This window comes from Arachis ipaensis, chromosome B3 (genome assembly GCF_059453495.1).
Source record: "Arachis ipaensis isolate K30076 ecotype BB chromosome B3, ASM5945349v1, whole genome shotgun sequence".
Taxonomy (NCBI): Eukaryota; Viridiplantae; Streptophyta; class Magnoliopsida; order Fabales; family Fabaceae; genus Arachis; species Arachis ipaensis.
In genome coordinates, this window is record NC_142438.1 from 30566883 (window position 1) to 30587029 (window position 20147).

Below are 20147 nucleotides of genomic sequence, written 5' to 3' on the forward strand. Positions count from 1 at the left end.
CAGTTAAATTGCAAAGATCTTTATACGGTCTAAAGCAATCTGGACGAATGTGGTATAATCGTCTTACTAAGTATCTGGCCAAAAATGGATTAAAAAATGATGATATTTGTCCATGTGTTTTCATAAAGAAATCCGCATCTGGATTCATTATAATTGCTGTGTACGTTGATGATTTAAATATCGTTGGGACTCCTGAAGAGATTCCAACAATTATAAAAACTCTAAAAGAAGAGTTTGAGATGAAAGATCTTAGAAGAACTAAATTTTGTCTCGACCTGCAGATCGAGCATATAAAAAATGGGATCTTTATTCATCAAACAACATACACAGAGAAAATCTTGAAAAGATTTTATATGGATAAGTCACATCCATTAAGTACCCCAATGATCGTAAGATCTTTGGATGTGGAAAATGATCAATTCCGTCCTAAAGAAGAGAATGAAGATATCCTTGGTCCTGAAGTACCATATCTTAGTGCCATTGGAGCGCTAATGTATCTTGCTAATAATACGCGACCTGACATATCATTCGCGGTGAATTTACTAGCAAGATATAGTTCCTCTCCAACCAGAAGATATTGGAGTGGAATCAAACAAATTTTTCGATATCTTCATGGAACGGTTAATATGGGATTGTTTTATCCCTATGGATCCAAGTCACAACTAGTTGGCTATGCAGATGCCGGATACTTGTCTGATCCACATAAAGGGAGATCTCAAACAGGATACCTGTTTACATATGGTGGAACAACTATATCATGGAGGTCCACGAAACAGACGATTGCAGCAACATCCTCTAATCATGCTGAAATACTAGCGATACATGAAGCTAGTCGCGAGTGTTTTTGGCTGAGGAGTGTGATCCAATATATTCTGTCATCATGTGGACTAATTGATCAGAAGATAGCTCCAACTGTCCTGTTTGAAGATAATACAGCATGTATTGCTCAACTTAAAGGCGGATATATCAAAGGTGATAGAACAAAGCGTATTTCTCCCAAATTCTTCTTCACTCATGATCTTCAAAATCAAGGGACAATTGATGTCCAACAGATCCGCTCAAGTGATAATCTGGTAGATTTATTCACAAAGTCACTCCTAAAATCTTCTTTTGAAAGATTGGTACATCAGATTGGGATGCGCCGATTTCGAGATATAAAATGATGTCGGCAAGAGGGGGAGACTGTACTCTTTTTCCCTTGGTCAGGTTTTTTTCCATTGGGTTTTTCTTGACAAGGTTTTTAATGAGGCAGTCCCATCACAAAGGATATTGTACTATTTTTCCTTCACTAAGGTTTTTTCCCACAGGGTTTTTCTTTAGTAAGGTTTTAACAAGGCATTATTCTAAATGGTCATTCAAGGGGGAGTATTGTGATAAGTGTGAAGTGGATGACCATTGACCACCTATGACTTGGATAGGCTTAACTTTTCTATTACTAAGAAAAGTACATTTAATGAAAGAGGAAAAAGAGGACTCTTGTACATGTATAAATAGAATGTTAAGCCTCCGTTGATTACACACACAAGCAATAAGAATTTTCTCTCTCTATATTGTCTATATACAAAATTCTTCCTCTCTTTCTTTCTTTCATACATTAATACATATATATAAATATATAAGTATCATATCTTTTATATTGAGATAGTAATTATGGTTAATATTGTTATCTAATCATATTTCTTTATTTGATGTTTGTTACTTCTTCCTTATTTATTTATTTAGTTATTTTATAACACTTGAGCCGATAGTCCAAACAAAGAAAGTCATAATCGTTGTATTGCTTGAAAAATTTGGTGCGTCCAGCTATTAAGAAAAAGAAAGTGTAATTAGTAACAATTTTAATGGAGTCAACTATTTTTAAAAGGAGTTAGGAATTAACATTTAACAATCTGCAAATATTTGTACTGTACTATAATTACAGCCTTCGCATTTGCATTAGAATTTAGTTTAATAGAAGAAAAAAGGACACGTATCACTAATTTTAATTATAAAATATATCTGTAAAATATCTGTATATAATGAATCTTTACACTAGTGCAACCCAAAATTATAACCACTTGCTTTACACACTTTCAAACATAAACCACAAATTCTTTACATCATTGGAACCACACAAAAAGAAACCACAACTTTGGAAACACAAAAATGACTGAAAAATCTTTTACCTAAAGGTTGAATGTCATGATTAAAAAGGTGGGAACGTATCTGTCTTCTCAAAACGATGTTTTAGCCACGTGTTCAGAAATTAATGTGTCTTGACTGTAATGCGTATTACTTTACTTAACACGTCACACCTACAACCTCCACGTAGGAGAGAGTGTTGTGTTAACCGATTCAACCTAATTTGGGAACCTATATGGCATATATCTAATAATCTTAGAGACTCGGAACCTAGTTAATTTTTCTAAGAGACAAATTTGTTGGACTGCCAAATTTTTTGGAGCCTATTTGAAATATTACTCTTAATTAATTAAAAAAAAGAGTACTTTAAATTTAGATTTTTATATTTGTTTCAAATTAAATGAAATTAAAAAAATAAATAAATTTAATAACATTTATAAATGACTATTTTATGAATAATATTTGTAAATTTTTATATTAATTTTATATTTTTGTTATACATAATAATATAATAACTTTTTTTATCATGCCTTATTTAATTTAATTTTATTTATTTTATATATTCTAAATGTTAAATAATTTCTAAAATTTTTATTTTATTTTAAATTATTAATATCAAATTTAAAATTTTAAAAATAAATATATAAAATTTAATTTCTTAAAAATAATAGGTTGAACGTTGAACCACTAGAATAGATAAAAGATTGTAATATTTCACCGTCAAAATACACACATCAGACACAAGTGTTGAATGCAGGAAGATAGTTTCCTCTTAGAAGTTAGAACATAACAATTCGTTGCGTTCATGGAGTAAGTCAATTTTATTGACGGCTATCGTTGGAATTCTACCGCAGCCAAATTATATTGTACGTCAAAGGAAGGAACATACATATTTCATAACTTATCGATGGAATGATGGATACAAGGCAGGGAAAAAGGAAATAACACACACCAAACTTTGGTTCGGGCAACTAAATTATGATTTCTGGAAAAACAATATAAGAAATATGCAAATACAAAGGCAGACAGAAACTCCATTAACCAGTGTTCTGCATGCCAGCAGCAATACCCTTCATGGTGAGGATGAGGGTGTCTTCCAAACCAGGAGCATATTCACTTGTTGGGTTCAGTGTTATAAGTTCATCAGCAGGTTTACTTATCTCTATATACTCTTTTGAGATGTGCGGTCGCAAATTCACATTGTAGTTCGGATCACGGATACGTTTCAATGTGTAAGCTTGGCAAACGTTCAGGGTGGTAATGTAAGAATCACGCAAGCGGAGCCTTTGTTTTAAGTATGGATCCCCTTCAAGAAGATCTCTGTGTCCACACACCTGATAGTAAAGCAAAAGTGAAAATGAGCTTTGAGTATCAGTCCATTGATAGATTCAACTGGAATGATGCTTGTAGCACATTTTAGAAAGGGATTAGCGTTTACCTGAAGCAGGAGTTTCTTGGTTTCGTCAAACTTGGTCCTCAACTGCTCCCCAAACGACCATAGATCTTGTGAAACAAGGAGCTTATCATACAGGGCAGCTATGCCAGGGTCTCCCTTGGCAAACACCATTTCCACTAAATCAAGAGTGACCCTGAAGAAAGGCCACTGATTGTACATTTCTTGCAGCATATGAAGATTCTTAATATCCTTCCCAATAACATGTCTAAATGCTTCCCCGAAGCCTAGCCACACCGGAAGATGAAACCTTGTTTGTGTCCAGGCAAATATCCAAGGTATTGCACGGAGAGTCTCAATGCCTCCACTTGGCTTTCGCTTTGCTGGTCGACTTCCTATGTTCATGCGGCCATACTCCAACTCTGGTGTAGCCTACATTTTAGAGAGTTGAGTTATGATGATTAAATTTAAATACAAAACTGGTTAATAGAGAGAAAATGAAAAATACAAATTGATGTTTGCAGTTTATATCTTACCAGACGGAAGTACTCAACAAATCGAGGTTCTTTGAATACAATAGAGCGGTATTCCTCTGTAGCAATGACAGCCATCTGATCCATCAAAGCCCGCCACTCTGGTTTGGGTGAGATTGGAGGATGCATTCCGTGTTCTAGAGTTGCAGCAGTGTAACGTTGAAGTGTTCGGAAACATAAGTGCTGCTCTCCAAATGATTGTTCAATAACTTCACCTTGGACAGTTACACGAAGTGACCCATGGATTGTATCCGGAGGTTGGGATAAGATAGCAAGGTGGGTTGGACCACCTCCTCTCCCAACAGTTCCACCGCGACCATGGAACATTGTTAGCTTAACACCATACTCTTTAGCTACCTTGATAAGTTCCTCTTGGGCCTTATATAGCTGCCATGCTGCAGAGAACCTTCCAGCATCTTTACCTGAATCAGAATAACCAATCATAACTTCTTGCTTTCCGTTGATTCGGTTTCTGTACCAGTCTATGGAGAACAACCGAGCCAAAGCAGCAGGAGCTGCCTCCAGATCTGCAAGTTTCTCAAACAATGGGACAACTCTTAGTGGATGCTTGACATGGCATTCACGTTGCAGAAGTTCAACTGCAAGCACATCAGATGGTGCAGTTGCCATTGATATGATATATGCTCCAAAGTTATCTGCTGGCAGTTCAGCAATAACATGAAATGTGTCCAAAACATCTTTAATTTCTTCAGTTTTGGGAAGGTCGCGCCCAAACAGTGGCCGTTTGCCACTCAATTCAGACAAAAGCCATTGCTGCCGTTTCTCTTCTGACCATTCCTGGTAGGAACCAATTTCCAGATGCTTGGTAATGGCATCCAACACATCAGTATGACGGTCTGACTCTTGCCTGATATCAAGCCTCACTAGTGACAATCCAAAAGTAGAGACTTGCCGAAGGAAATCTAGAAGGCTTCCATCGGCAATTGCCCGATCACCACAAGCACAGAGTGATCTATAGCAAAGTTCCAGGGGTTCCAAGAACTGTACAAGATTTGAACTTTCGTTAGTATCTGAAATATAAGTTATCTGCTGCAGAATGATATTTATGGGTATTAGGTTTCAGGTACTACGCAAATTTTCACCAAGTATCTTCAGACATCAAAGGACAAGGCAGTAATGGATCTAAATGTTTGATACATCAAAATGAACTTTTATCTTTTTTCTTTTGATGAGTAAGCAACAGCAACAAAAACAAAGCCTTATCCCAATAAGTGAGGTCTACTACATAGATCAAAAGATACCATTGTATCCTATCACGTGTCATATCTATAGTGAGAATGTTTAGATAGAGATCTCGCTTGACCATTTCATGTGTAGGTTTTCCTCTACCTCTAAAGACAGAGGATACTCATGCATGATAATTGTAGTACACAATCAAACTCAAACACCTCTAGCGACCTGAGCACCCGAAATCTATTAACAACCAACGCCTAGAAAACCTCGATTCTACCCAAATCTATCCCTGCAAACATTGGTTGCTTTTGACCTAAAATAATCCTAAAAACAAAAAGGTACAAAAAGTTTGAACAACAATATACCACCCAAGATTAAGGTTCCTATCCTAATGAATAGCTCCTTTGAAGCACCAAAAGATCCACTCAATAGCATCACCAAAATAGCCCAAGTGCACAATAACCTCCACCCTGATCTTTAAAAATAATAGCAGCAAGCCAAAAGCATAACAAACCAAATAAGAAAAGCATACACCACACCCCTTACAAAGAAAATCCAATTCCAATCTCACCACAGGCGTCGTAATTTATCCTTCTAGGCAATGAGCTAGTTTGGTTGTACGGTTGGGGAAGTATTTCTTTAAAAGCAAAAGTTAAAGTAGAAGCAAAATATTATTTTGCATTTAGATGTAATTAAAGTATTTGAATTTAACAAATATAGTTCTTATTTTCAAAAACATGACAACATTATGTTTGGATTAAAAAAAGAATACTATATACTTATGTTTAAATAAGTAATTATTTGATATTATTTATATTTTAATATTACACAATGCTCATAAACCAGAGCTCAACATATTATAAAACCACACATGCCCAAATCCCACATGGAAAATCCAAGATACATGAACTTTTTTCTCTCAATTACATCCTTCTTCAGGGCCAAAATTTTAAGGACCAAATTAACTCATAACAAGGTAAGTATTGATGAAAATCCAAAAACAAAAGGTGGATAAATGCACAAGGCTCCCACATGGAGAGATCCATGAAAGTATATAAAAAGCTTCCCACAAGTGCAAAAGCTGTTTCCATGTTAAAAAAAAGTTTACATTTGTTTTTTACTTTTTATTTTTTAATGCACTGAATTTAATAAAGGAGGCCAGGGAGGTGCTTACAAACTTAATAAACAACCAGTGGAGATGTCAAATGGTTGAGTAAACACATGAATTGCAAGAGTTGGGAATATTACATTATCAAAAAAAGATAGAGAATGGATTACACCTGATGGTAGAAGTTATAGGGAAAGTTGGTAAGAGCCAATTTATTACTTGCTGTAAAGAAAGTTAAAATGGACATATATACCTCCTCAACATTGGTAAAAGTTTCTTCCTCTGGAATTTCAGAGTGCCCGTGTGCTAGCAAATGGCGAGATCGCTCACGAGTCTGATAAAGCCTATCCCTTACTTCGCCCAGTAACACACGGTATGGTTCATTTGGGGGAATGATTTTCCAAAACTCTGTCATTAAGAAGAGTATTAGTAAGTGAACTAAACAAACCTATTAAAAAATTTACAGCATTTTCTGCAATATTTCAATAACTAACATTACATAATAACAGCTGACATTGTAATATGGATGTTCTTATTAAATAAACTAATAAACTATATCTTGAACTACAGGAAGGAATTTAGTGAACACCTATATAGTGCTTAGCAACTGCATCTTTCCTGGAAGATCTGTTAAGTTCATCTGCACGTACACGCAGCTCATCATTGCAACGCCACATTGACAGCTACAGATACAAGGTTGCAATTAAGCAAACTGCCAAAATGGTGCAAGAGTAATAAACCACCCACAATGATTATTTTAAAGAGCTGATAATTACTTCAAACATAAGATCTTCTATCTGGGAATAATATAAATTAGCAGCCATCATTCTAGCCAATAAACAAACATCCCTTGTCACTTCAGGAGTTACTCTTGGATTGCCTGCATCATATTGAACATAGTCAGAGGCATTTTAACTTCATTCTTAGAGAAGATTAAGAGAAATGTGAAACATGTCACAAAGACATAAAATTAACTGAAAGTACCTAGCTAAGATCCACATTTGGTATGATAAATTTGAAGAATTTATAATTTCTAAACATGGTGGCAGCTCCCCTCCCCTCATTTTTTCATTAAAGATTTTTTTTTTTTTTGAATCGGATAGGATTTTGTTGTATTTTAAAGATAATTATGCAGATCTTTCCATTTCTCCCTACAGTAAGAAATATACTTTTGGTCAAACATTAGAACCATACCATCACGATCACCACCCATCCAAGAAGAAAATTGAATAAGAGGAGCATTATAAGGGACACGTTCATTTATCCCTATATTCTTCAAAGCTGTATCCAGCCGACGTAGAAATTTGGGTACACCAGTCCAAATTGTCTCATGGAAGTAGCTCATCCCTGCTCTCATCTCATCTTGCGGGGTTGGAGGAGTCCTCCTAATTTCATCAGTACGGAAGGCAGCTTGGATCTACATGAACAGAATTAACAAATGAAATTGATTAATAAAATACAATTTACTTGAGCATCCTCTCTTCTATCATTTGAACTTCTGCATGTTAACTTCAAACAAAGGCATTGACGTGATTTTAAAGGAAATCACATGGAGAACAGGTCCCAACATAAGATTGCAAGTAAAACATGTCAATCCATGTCCCATCCAGGAGTTAGGAGTTATTCGTACCAATGAAGATTCCCATTGCAATGTAATAAATGTTTACTTGCATAGAGGAAGCCAACTGAAAACACTACACAAAAGTCACTTTTGGGTTTCATTGCTGGCTGTAATGCCCAAAAACTAAGCTACTGATGGCTTGTTTTAAAAGCAAGGAAAGAGAAAATTCAGACACAGATAGCACAGATATAAACAATTCCTGAATTGCAACTCCAACAATCATATTATGGACCAAATAATTTCCTCATTGTTCAGGGTTATCTAAATAAAATAACATAAATTTTCATTCGAACGAAATTTCCATTTCTGTATTTTTTAGTTTAACAGAGAAGTATAAACCATGGATACCAAGAAAAAGAATGATCTGCTTTGGAAAAATCAAATTGGAAGGATTTGATATTCACCTCCCTCTGTAGAGCCTCATCAAGTTCCTGCTTGTCATCAGGAGTTACATCTTTGGCATATAATTGAGTTAAACAGTTTCGTATCCTGTATAGATGAAGAATAGATTAATAGCTAAATTTCTTTATTTTGCAAAATAAATTAGAAAAGAAAACCAAAACAACATGGCAGAGAAAGAGAGAGAGAAACCAAAGCATAAAATTTAAAAGCAAACCTTCCATGCTTCTGAAGCAAAGATCTACGAACAGATTGAGTAGGGTGAGCTGTAAGAACCAAATCAACGGTCTGGTTTTTCAGTGCTTCAAAAACTTCCTGAGGAGACTTTTTTAATTCCACTACAAGCTTCTTGAGTGTTTCTTCAATGTCTGATTCAGTAGTTGCATTGTTCTCATCAGCAAAATCTCCCTTTTTCAACTTGATCCTTCGCCGATGAGCAATCTGGACCTCTTCTGCTAAGTTGGCCAAGTTAAGCATATGAGAAAAGGATTTGGCGACGACAATTGAATCACCAGCATCCAAACTAGTTATCAGATTTCCAAGTTCGTCCAGTTTCTTAGAGTCGTGTTTCCCTTCATATTCAGCAGAAAGCTCGTATACTTCTTGAACCTGCAGAATAACAAATAACTCATCAATCTAAAACAGTTTGTAAAATATCTGAATTCAATAAATAATTAGAGGTAAGCATATAATCTAGTATACATAAGAATAGAAAAGGAGTAAACATCAAATTTGATCCTCCGCAAATTTCAGATCCTTCAGATCGGATACTTTGGTGCTCAACAAATTTTTATTCGTTAGAAGTTCTCGAGAATTATTCCACCAAACAAATTGGTCCCTTTGTAGCTTTTAGTCAAATTTTTAATATATGCATTAGACAAATAAGTTTTTGACAAATTTTATTATAAGAAAACTAGATTTAAGACAAATTAGTTTCCTTTAGAACAACAAAGGGACCAATATGGGAGTAATTATTGAGGACTTCTACATAATAAAAATTTGTTGGGGAATAAAATGTCTGATTTGAAATTCTTTGTTGACCAACTTAAGTGTTTACTCATAGAAAAGATATGAGATAAATCCACATAAAGATTGATATCTCAAACCTTGATTCTTGCTTCTATTTCACTTCTTATTACCTCATGCAGAACCTCCAAACACCGTGAGAAATTTTGTCTCCATGAAAAACGAAAGCAAAGTGCCACTTCGTAAAGGCCAAAATGTTAACCAAAGGCCTCAAACCAAAAGTTTGCAGTCTCATCTTTATCCATTAAAAGTTTAAAACAGCTAAATTTTCAATATCAGAAAATGACTCAGCCATACACACACACACACACACATACACATAAACATACACATACAGATACACATACACATGAACATGAAGTAAAGTTTGCCTTTCACTGACAAAAGCATCGTAAAGTTCTTTCTCATTAGCACTTTTCAAAATCAGTATCCAGATTCCAGAATTCTTTGGTATCTTTGATTCCACACTTTTCTAAAGCCAAGCCAAACGGATCAACTTGTACTTTTGTTTCAAAAGTTGAGACATTTGGGATCACAGCTCCAGTAAACACATACAAGTTTATTAAATGAAAAATGATCCAAAACAAATTCCAAGGAGTTGAAATCAGAAAAAAGAAACTCACCGTTTCTTTCAGATCCTCTCCGTGTAAGTCCTGAAGAATATCAAGGAAGCGATCCAATAGCAGAGCATCATACTCAATCAGTTTGTCATCTTCGCTCACTTTTGCCGGAACCAGCTGCCTAAGTTGGGCATCAATGGATGCCATCTTTTCCAACTTCTTTGCCATTGCAGCAACCTTTCACTTCCTCCCCTTACCTGCCAGCATAATCAAAACTCAAAAACCAAAATTCACGAGAAGAAAAGGAACTACGGAACATGGAATCGTGAAACAAATTAAGAACCATCTTAGTCAAACTATGAAGAGAGCCAAAACAGTTGATGGAGAAGAAAACAAACGGAGATATTGAGACCAAAATTCAAATGGATCGTGCTATTTGATAGTACTTCGGCGTACAGAAAAAATGCACATGGAACAGTAACAAGAGTGAAAATGAAAAAGTGAAAACTGAAAGTTGTAACTTTCGGAGTCATTAGACGTGTGATGAAACAGCGATTGGAGTGTAATAGTGTAGTACCTGTGTAAAGGGCCAATAAAGTTGTCAGAAGAGGGAGAAATAAGAAGAAAACGATGATGAGAATTTAGAATGGGTCAGAAGGAGAGAGAAATGGAGCAAGTAGAAGTGAAAGAGTGCCAGATCCAGACTCCAGAGTGGTGGTGACTGGTGAGTCGTTATATGGAAATCAGCTGCTGAACAGTGAAAAGTCTGCTAACTTGCTCACTCTAAGTGAGTGTAGTAGTGGGCCAGTACAGAAATGCACCTAAAAGTGGGCTGATCGGATAATATTCGCGGTAATTATTCGCATCCAATCTAAATTTTTTGGATATTATCCGATCCACAGAACCATCGAATCGGATTAGATCCGATCCGCATTTTGGTAGGATAAGATTGCGGATTTAGTAGTGATATCCGTAGATCAGATTCGCAAATTCGCATATCTGCACGTCTCATATAAATAGCATAGTTTAAGAAAGTAAATCCTAATTTGATATGAATTTTAGTGTGTTGTTTTATAAATTTTATGATATCTTGTTTTTAATTTTTTATGTTATACTTCAATTTAAAATAATTAAACTTAAATCTTGTATTATTATTATTTTTTTTTGTTATTCAAGAGAACTTTTATCGATAATATTTTAGGAGTGAATAGGCTTAAACAGGTGAAAAATAAATTTTATGGATATTTTTTTATAAAAATAACCAAATAAAATTTTAAAATAGTTCTTTTTTAAATTCTGCGGATATACCCGATATCTGATCCGATCCGAATCGGATCGGATCTGGCCTGAAAAAATGTGAATATCGTATCTGATCCGATTCGATTTGTGTATAGCCTTACCTAAAAAAATGGCTTTTTTCTTAATAAATAAAAAATTTATATTTACTCTTTTAATTAATTTTTCAGTTTTTTTTTTACCGATTTAATTATTTGATTCTATAACTATATCCGAAATAAGGTAAGAAATTATAATACAGTTGCGGCCAGCGATCGTGGTAGCTTAATAGTATGAGAATGAGTTTTTTTTGTGTGTGACTATGAATCTATGATAATGAGTTTAATATTAATGTATTTGAGATATGTATATTATTGTAATAATTTAACTACAATATTATATATGCTGTGATTAGATTAAATTAAATGCCCATTAATATGGGCGGTTGATTTTTATTTTCAATATCGAATAAGTTGAAAAGCAAACTTCATATGCCTATATATAGAGAAGTAATCTTAGAAATGTTACGACACAGCAATAAAAACATTCCATTCTCTCTTTTTTACTATAATATTCTTCTTTTTATACACTACTAATAAATTCTTTCTCTCTTTATCTTTTGTGGTTTTAAACTATAATATTTATAATAATTAATAAATAGATAAACTACTTATATTATAGTGATATAAGAGCATATTTATATTTCTGTATTGTATATTCTTTATTTATTTTCACAACACGTTATTAGCACGAGACTCTGATCAAATTTTTAGGAAGACTCAGGTAACAAATTTTCATTATGTCGAAGCTCTCTCATCTTGAATTCAATGCTCTTGATATATCTGGAAACAATTATTTATCATGGATACTAGATGCTGAAATTCATCTTGATTCAATGGATCTTGGAGATACCATTAAGGCTGAAAATAATGCATCCCAGAAGGATAAAGCCAAAGCCATAATTTTTCTTCGTCGTCATCTTGACGAAGGATTGAAAAATGAATATCTCACGTTAAAAGATCCTGCAGATCTTTGGAAAGACCTTGAAGAAAGGTATAATTATCAAAAAACAGTTATACTTCCTCAAGCCCGATATGAGTGGACGCACTTGTGTCTGCAGGATTTTAAATCCATAAATGAATATAATTCTGCAATGTTTCGAATCACCTCACGAATGAAATTATGTGGGGAAGAGATAACCAACCATGATATGTTGGAGAAAACTTTCTCGACTTTTCATGCCTCGAATGTGCTCCTGCAGCAGCAGTATCGAGAAAAAGGGTTTAAAAAATATTCTGAGTTAATTTCTTGCCTTCTTGTTGCTGAACGCAACAATGAGTTGCTCTTGAAAAATCATGAAGCGCGCCCAGCTGGCGCTGCCCCATTTCCTGAAGTAAATGCGGCAAATCATTACCCCAGAAGAGGTAAATGGCAAGATTTTAATAACAAAAAAAATTATGGAAGGAAAATGAATTATATTCAAAAGAGAGGATCTCACCAAAAGTAGGATAAAGAAAGAAATATCGGGCAGAATAAATCAATAGAGGATAAGTGTTTCCGTTGTGGTGGAAAGTGCCATTGGTCACGTACCTGTCGTACCCGAAGGCACCTAGTCAATATTTACCAAGCATCTTTGAAAAAGGATGACAAAGGAAAGAAAACAAATTTTGTTTCAAATGATGCTGAAAATTCCACCACTCATTATGATGTATCTGATTTTTTTGAGGACCTTGAAAGAAATATTGGTCATTTGATTAATGATGGAATAATTTAAAATGTGAGATTATTATGTATTCATGTAAATAAATAATGTAAAGAATTTATTGTTAAGTTTTATTTTCTATGTATTTAAGTTTCAAATGTGATGTATATAAATAATGAAATATTAATGTTCATGAATTTTGAAATCATTAAATGTGTCAAGTTTTAAAATAAAATTTCAGTATATGACATTATTTTATGTACAGTGTTTCTTAAAAAAATAATTCCGATCAAGTATTCAATTTAACTGTGCATACTACTCATTCTATTATTATTATTTGTCTTTGAAGAAAATGGCAAGGATATATAATAAAGATGTATGCCTTGCGGATAGTGCAAATTCGCACACCATTCTCAAAAGTGATATATATTTTACCCATCTTGTGCCAAAAGAGGAATATGTTAATACTATTATTGGCTCAGGCAATGTGATAGAAGGCTTCAGAAGAGCTATAATTTTGTTTCCTGGAGGAACAAAATTTATAATAAATAATGCACTATTACCTACCAAGTCCCTGAGAAACTTGTTGAGTTTCAAAGATATTCGCCGAAATGGATATCATGTTGAGACAATGAATGAGGGAAATCATGAATATTTATGTATCACAACTCATGATTCAAATAAGAAAGTTATATTAGAAAAATTACCCTCACTTTCATCTGGGTTATATTACACCAAGATTAGTGCAATTGAATCACACGCCATTGTAAACCAGAAGTTTATAAGCCCAAATGAATTCATAACTTGGCATGATAGATTGGGTCATCCGGGAACAACCATGATGAGGAGAATTATTGAAAACTCCCATGGACATTCACTAAAGAACCAGAAGATTCTTAAAATTAGTGAATTTTGTTGTGCTGCATGTTCTCAAGGGAAGTTAATTTTAAGGTCATCACTGGTAAAGATTGGATTTGAGTCCCCTGAATTCCTAGAAAAGATTCAAGGTGATATATGTGGACCTATTCATCCACCATGTGGATCTTTTAGATATTTTATGGTCCTGATAGACGCATCTTCGAGATGGTCACATGTGTGCTTATTATCTTCTCGCAACCTGGCGTTTGCGAGATTACTGGCTCAAATTATTCGATTAAAAGCACAATTTCTAGAAAATCCAATCAAAGCAATTCGTCTTGATAATGCTGGTGAATTTACTTCCCAAGCTTTTGATGCTTATTGTATGGCTAATGGAATAAGTGTTGAACATCCAGTAGCTTATGTTCACACACAAAATGGGTTAGCAGAATCACTTATTAAACGCCTCCAGTTAATTGCTAGACCTTTACTTATGAGAACAAATCTCCCAACCTCGGTTTGGGGCATGCTATTTTACATGCCGCAGCACTTATTCGTTTGAGGCCAACGAGTTACCATCAATTCTCTCCTATGCAATTAGCTTTTGGCCAGCAGCCAAATGTTTCCCATTTAAGAATATTTGGTGTGCGATATATGTTCCCATTGCACCACCTAATCGCACCAAAATGGGACTCCAAAGAAAATTGGGGATATATGTTGGATATGATTCTCCCTTTATAGTGAGGTATCTTGATATACAAACCAGAGATGTATTTAAAGTCCGGTTTACGGATTGTTATTTTGATGAATCAAAGTTTCCAAGATTAGGGGGAGAGAATAAGCTTCCTGAAAAGGAACTTAATTGGAATGCATCATCATTGATGCATTTAGATCCTCGATCAGGGCAATGTGAACTAGAAGTTCAAAAGATTATACATTTGCAAAGAATAGCAAATGAATTGCCTGATGCATTTTTCGATACAAAGAGGATAACCAAGTCGTATATACCAGCGAAAAATGCTCCAATTCAAATTGATGTCCCAGTTGGACAAATTGCCACCGAAGCAAATACACGCTAGAAGCGTGGCAGGCCTGTCGGTTCCAAAGACAAAAATCATCGAAAGTGAAAAGAGGTAAATAATATTCCTGTTGAAAGAGACATAGTAGAGACACCTGCAGTTGTTCAAAATTTTGATATAGTTTTAACGCCAGAAGACGTTCAGGTACCTGAAAATTGTGAAAATGACGAGATCTCGATAAATTATGTATTTACAGGAGAGAAATGGGACCGAAATAAGACAATTGTCAATGAAATATTTGCATATAATGTGGCATTAAATATCATGCATGAAAGTATGGATCTTGAGCCAAGATCAGTCGAAGAGTGTCGACAAAGAAATGATTGGCCAAAATAGAAAGAAGCCATGAAAGCTGAATTAGAGTCACTTGCAAAACGTGAAGTTTTTGGACCTGTGGTCCGTACACCTGCAGATGTAAAACCTGTTGGATACCGATGGGTATTTGTGAGAAAACGAAATGAGAAAAATGAAGTTGTGCGCTATAAAGCCCGACTTGTAGCACAAGGTTTTTTACAAAGGCCTGGTATAAATTATGAAGAAACGTATTCCCCTGTAGTGGATGCAATAACATTGCGTTATTTGGTCAATTTATCTGCATATCATAAACTGCATATGCATTTAATGGATGTGGTAACAGCATACTCATATGGCTCATTAGATCGGGATATCTATATGATAGTCCCTGAAGGACTAAAGATATCTAAACCATCCAATGAATATTCGCAAGGGTTATACTCAGTCAAATTGCAAAGATCTCTATATGGTCTAAAGCAATCTGGATGAATGTGGTATAATCATCTTACTGAGTATCTGGCCAAAAACGGATTCAAGAATGATGATATCTGCCCGTGTTTTCATAAAGAAATCTGCATCTGGGTTCATTATAATTGCTGTGTACGTTGATGATTTAAATATTATTGGAACTCCTGAAGAGATTCCAACAATTATAAAAACTCTAAAAGAAGAGTTTGAGATGAAAGATCTTAGAAAGACTAAATTTTGTCTCAGCCTGCAGATCGAACATACAAAAAATGGGATCTTTATTCATCGAACAACATACACAGAAAAGATCTTGAAGAGATTTTATATGGATAAGTCACATTCATTAAGTACCCCAATGATCGTAAAGTCTTTGGATATGGAAAATGATCAATTCCGTCCTAAAGAAGAAAATGAAGATATCGTTGGTACTGAAGTACCATATCTTAGTGCCATTGGAGCGCTAATGTATCTTGCTAATAATACGCGACCTGACATATCATTCGCGGTGAATTTACTAGCAAGGTATAGTTTCTCTCCAACCAGAAGACATTGGAGTGGAATCAAGCAAATTTTTCGATATCTTCATGGAACGGTTGATATGGGATTGTTTTATCCCTATGGATCCAAGTCACAACTAGTTGACTATGCAGATGCCGGATACTTGTCTGATCCACATAAAGGGAGATCTCAAACAGGATACCTGTTCACATATGGTGGTATAGCTATATTATGGAGGTCCACGAAACAGACGATAGTAGCAACCTCCTCTAATCATGCTGAAATACTGGCGATTTATGAAGCTAGTCGCGAGTGTTTTTGGCTGAAGAGTCTGATTCAATATATTTTGTCATCATGTGGACTGATTGATCATAAGATAGCTCCAACTGTCCTGTTTGAAGATAATACAGCATGTATTGCTCAACTTAAGGGTGGATACATCAAAGGTGATAAAACAAAGCATATTTCTCCCAAATTCTTCTTCACTCATGATCTTCAAAATCAAGGGACAATTGATGTCCAACAGATCCGTTCAAGTGATAATCTGGCCGATTTATTCGCAAATTCACTCCCAAAATCCTCTTTTGAAAGATTGGTACATGAGATTGGGATGCGCCGATTTTGAGACATCAACTGATGTTGACAAGAGGGGGAGACTGTACTCTTTTTTTCTTGGTTAGGTTTTTTTCCCATTGGATTTTTCTTGACAAGATTTTTAATGAGGCAGTCCCCATCACAAAGGATATTGTACTCTTTTTCCTTCACTAAAGTTTTTTCCCATTGGGTTTTTCTTTAGTAAGGTTTTAATGAAGAATAATCCTAAATGGGTATTCAAGGGGAAGTATTGTGATAAGATTAAATTGAATGCCCATTAATATGGGCGGTTGATTTTTATTTTCAATACTGAATGAAGTTGAAAAGCAAACTTCATATGCCTATATATAGAAAAGCAATCTTAGGAATGTTACGACACAGCAATAAAAACATTTCATTCTCTCTCTTTTACTATAATATTCTTCTCTTTATACACTGTTAATAAATTCTCTCTCTCTTTATCTTTTGTGGTTTTAAACTATAATATTTATAATATTAATAAATAGATAAACTACTTATATTATAGTGATATAAGAGCATATTTATATTTCTCTATTGTATATTCTTTATTTATTTTCACAACAATATATTTAAATTATTCTACTCATAAAATTTATCACACTGCATGCCATTAAACTAATTATATTGGCTAAAGTATTTTTTGTCTCTGATATTAGAACTAAGTTGTAATTTAGTTTTTAACGGATTAAATATCATATTTTAATTTTAAAAAATTTTAAATATTTTATTTTAGTCTCAAAAAATTTTAAATGAATTTAATGTTGTCTCATTATTAAAACTAACATAAACAATTAATATATTTAAGAACTAATAATATTTTATTTCAATACATAACACTAACATAGAAGCTTTTCTTTTGATTCTAAATCATTGATAATTGATTAAAAATATTTGTAAAGTTTTTTACAAGAAGATCGAGAAAATGAAGTGTTATAATAAGGTTTTGGTTATGTTTGTATAACATTAGGAAGAATATTGACTTAACAATAATATTGTTAACATCTATGTTACTCATTCTGTTAACTATTTATTTAAATTTAATGGTAGGACAATATTAAAACTATTTGAAATTTTTTAGAACAGAAATAAGACGTTTGAAATGTTAGGGACCAAATTAAGATTTGACCGAAATATTAGGGATCAAAATAGACAAATAGCACTTTATCACTACAAGAAAAATGCTGAGTACCGTCGGATTTACCGTCAGAAACAATCAGACGGTATAAACCTCGCCGGTAAATGTTTACCGTCGGATTTATTCCGTCTGACGGTAATTACCGTCGAATTCTCCGGCGGATTACTTGCTCGCAAAACCAATTGGTTAGTAGCAGATTTTTCTGACAGTAGTGTTGGCGCCAAAAATATTGTTCTGCGCCATATTACCGTCGAATTATTCTAACGGTAATTCTGACGATAATTTAAAATAAATTGTCAATTTTGATTTTAAATTTAAATTTTTTTCATATAATTAGGGACTTTCATAATTAGTGGTCAATTCATAAATAATGAAGAATTTCTATTTAAAATAAAAAATACAATGTTCAAATAAATTTAAAGTCAAGTACATCAAATAAATACAATAAAATAAAAAACTAATATCTACAGATCCAAGTAGTAGTCGTCGTCAGTCCCGTAACCCTGAGTCGGCAGCACAGAAGGCGGTGACGATGTCCATGTGCCACCAGTAGGACCGCTGCCACCAGCAAGGTTGATGCCAGCGGTGCACATCTAGGCCTGCATCTACTCCAGCGACTCCCTAAACCCCAGCCTGAGCTCATCTATAGATGTCACGCAGGTGAGGATCTCTTGATACCTCTCCCGATAATCGTTAAGCTCCTGAGCCTGCTAGTGAAGGCTGCGCTGGAGCTCCTGTACTTACAGCCTCAAATCCACGCCTTCCTCAGGTTGGATGGCTTGACTAGTGGCGGAGCCTGACGACGACCTCAATGTCAAGGTGGGAGACTGCTGGCGAAGAATGACTTTATCCCATATACATGGTTTTTGTATGGGGCTGAGGCGGTCTTGCGCCAAACCGCATCAGGGTTGACGACTAAAGCCGCAGAGCCATAAGCTTTGCTGAGACTATTGAGTCACGGCCTCTAGTCTCTGTGTGTAGGACTTCTGTGCAATTAACATAAGTTACTGTGACTAGTAAGACAGATATTGTTAATCTCTAATAATTTTATAGCATAAGATAATCAGATGTATGTTTACTCACATAATGGTCATGAGATCGTTGATTAACAAATCTCGCTTTGTTATCCTTCAGCGTGTGGGTGTACTTGAATGTCTCCGCCAATGTGGCCTTGCGGTCCAATGACTTTGACTACACAAGTTGCATTGAAATACAAAATTATTATAATGCCTAATAATGATATGCAAAACAAATAAAATAACAAAGTTATTAACAAAGTTAAAAGAACTACATACCAGCTTGACCTTGATCTTCATGAAGGTCGCCGAGCCGCCGATGTACTTGGACGACCTGGTTGATACCCTATTAGCTCTGTTGGTGAGACGCTGATGCCTGAACGCTGCATTGATCTCCCAATGAGCTAACATGCCCTTCTTTATCTCTGGTCAGAGCCATCCTGTTCGTTGGTCCCGCCCATGACGAACATCATCTAACATCTGCTGGAGCTGCTGACCCATTCTATGGTCGAATATCTTTCAGATGGCCAAGTCGTGCTCAGTATCCTAAATGAAGTGTAGTTGCAACAAAGAAGCTTTAAAATTAGTTAAGCAAGATAGAGGATATAAACTAACTAAAAGGTTTGAAACAGAAAAATGAAAGTAATTACTGCCTATTTCTCAAACCAGGGCTTCCCCGTCTCAGCGGGTCTTCGTGTAGCTGGGCCAAGGCTGGTCGTATATCAGCTTCATGACATTCGTCATCTCCTAAATACATGTGTTTGGGTTCAGCAAAAATCTAACAACAACCCACAAATAAGAATTAACCCTAATCATTAAATCTAGAAAACAGGAATCATAATCATTAAAACTAGAAAACAAAAACTAGTAATCCAAATCAACCTAAATCTACTAAACAGAAATCAATTTTCAGAAACTTTTAGCAATAACAGGAATCATAATCAATAAAACTAGAAAACAATAACCAACAATCCAAATCAACCTAAATCCACTAAACATGAATCAATTTTCAGGAACTTTCAACAATAATAGGAATTATAATCATTAAAACTAGAAAACAGTAACCAGCAATTAACACTTAAATAAGCTAAACTAGAAACAATTCAGGCACTTTCAGCGATAACCATAAACTGGAAATACATGAGCATTGAACGTGTTATTTACCTCGTGCCACCATCAGGCCAAATGCGCAACCGTGTGGTGGGAGCTAGGTGGTGGAGGGGCATCATCTACTGCCTCACTTCCGTGGCTG

General features: G+C 34.8%; 1 protein-coding gene across 1 annotated transcript; it reads right to left on the bottom strand.

Moving 5' to 3' along the window:
- Positions 1 to 2918: 2918 nt before the first annotated feature.
- LOC107630060 (phosphoenolpyruvate carboxylase, housekeeping isozyme) lies at positions 2919 to 10776 on the bottom strand. The gene is made up of 11 exons (XM_016333084.3): positions 10533 to 10776; positions 10019 to 10212; positions 8587 to 8978; positions 8375 to 8459; positions 7544 to 7766; positions 7126 to 7229; positions 6939 to 7032; positions 6603 to 6757; positions 4051 to 5049; positions 3560 to 3946; positions 2919 to 3455 (listed from the first exon to the last, which is right to left on the bottom strand). Exons 2-11 carry the CDS (start codon positions 10181 to 10183, stop codon positions 3159 to 3161), a joined length of 2901 nt encoding a protein of 966 aa, XP_016188570.1. The 5' UTR covers positions 10184 to 10212; positions 10533 to 10776; the 3' UTR covers positions 2919 to 3158.
- Positions 10777 to 20147: the final 9371 nt, after the last annotated feature.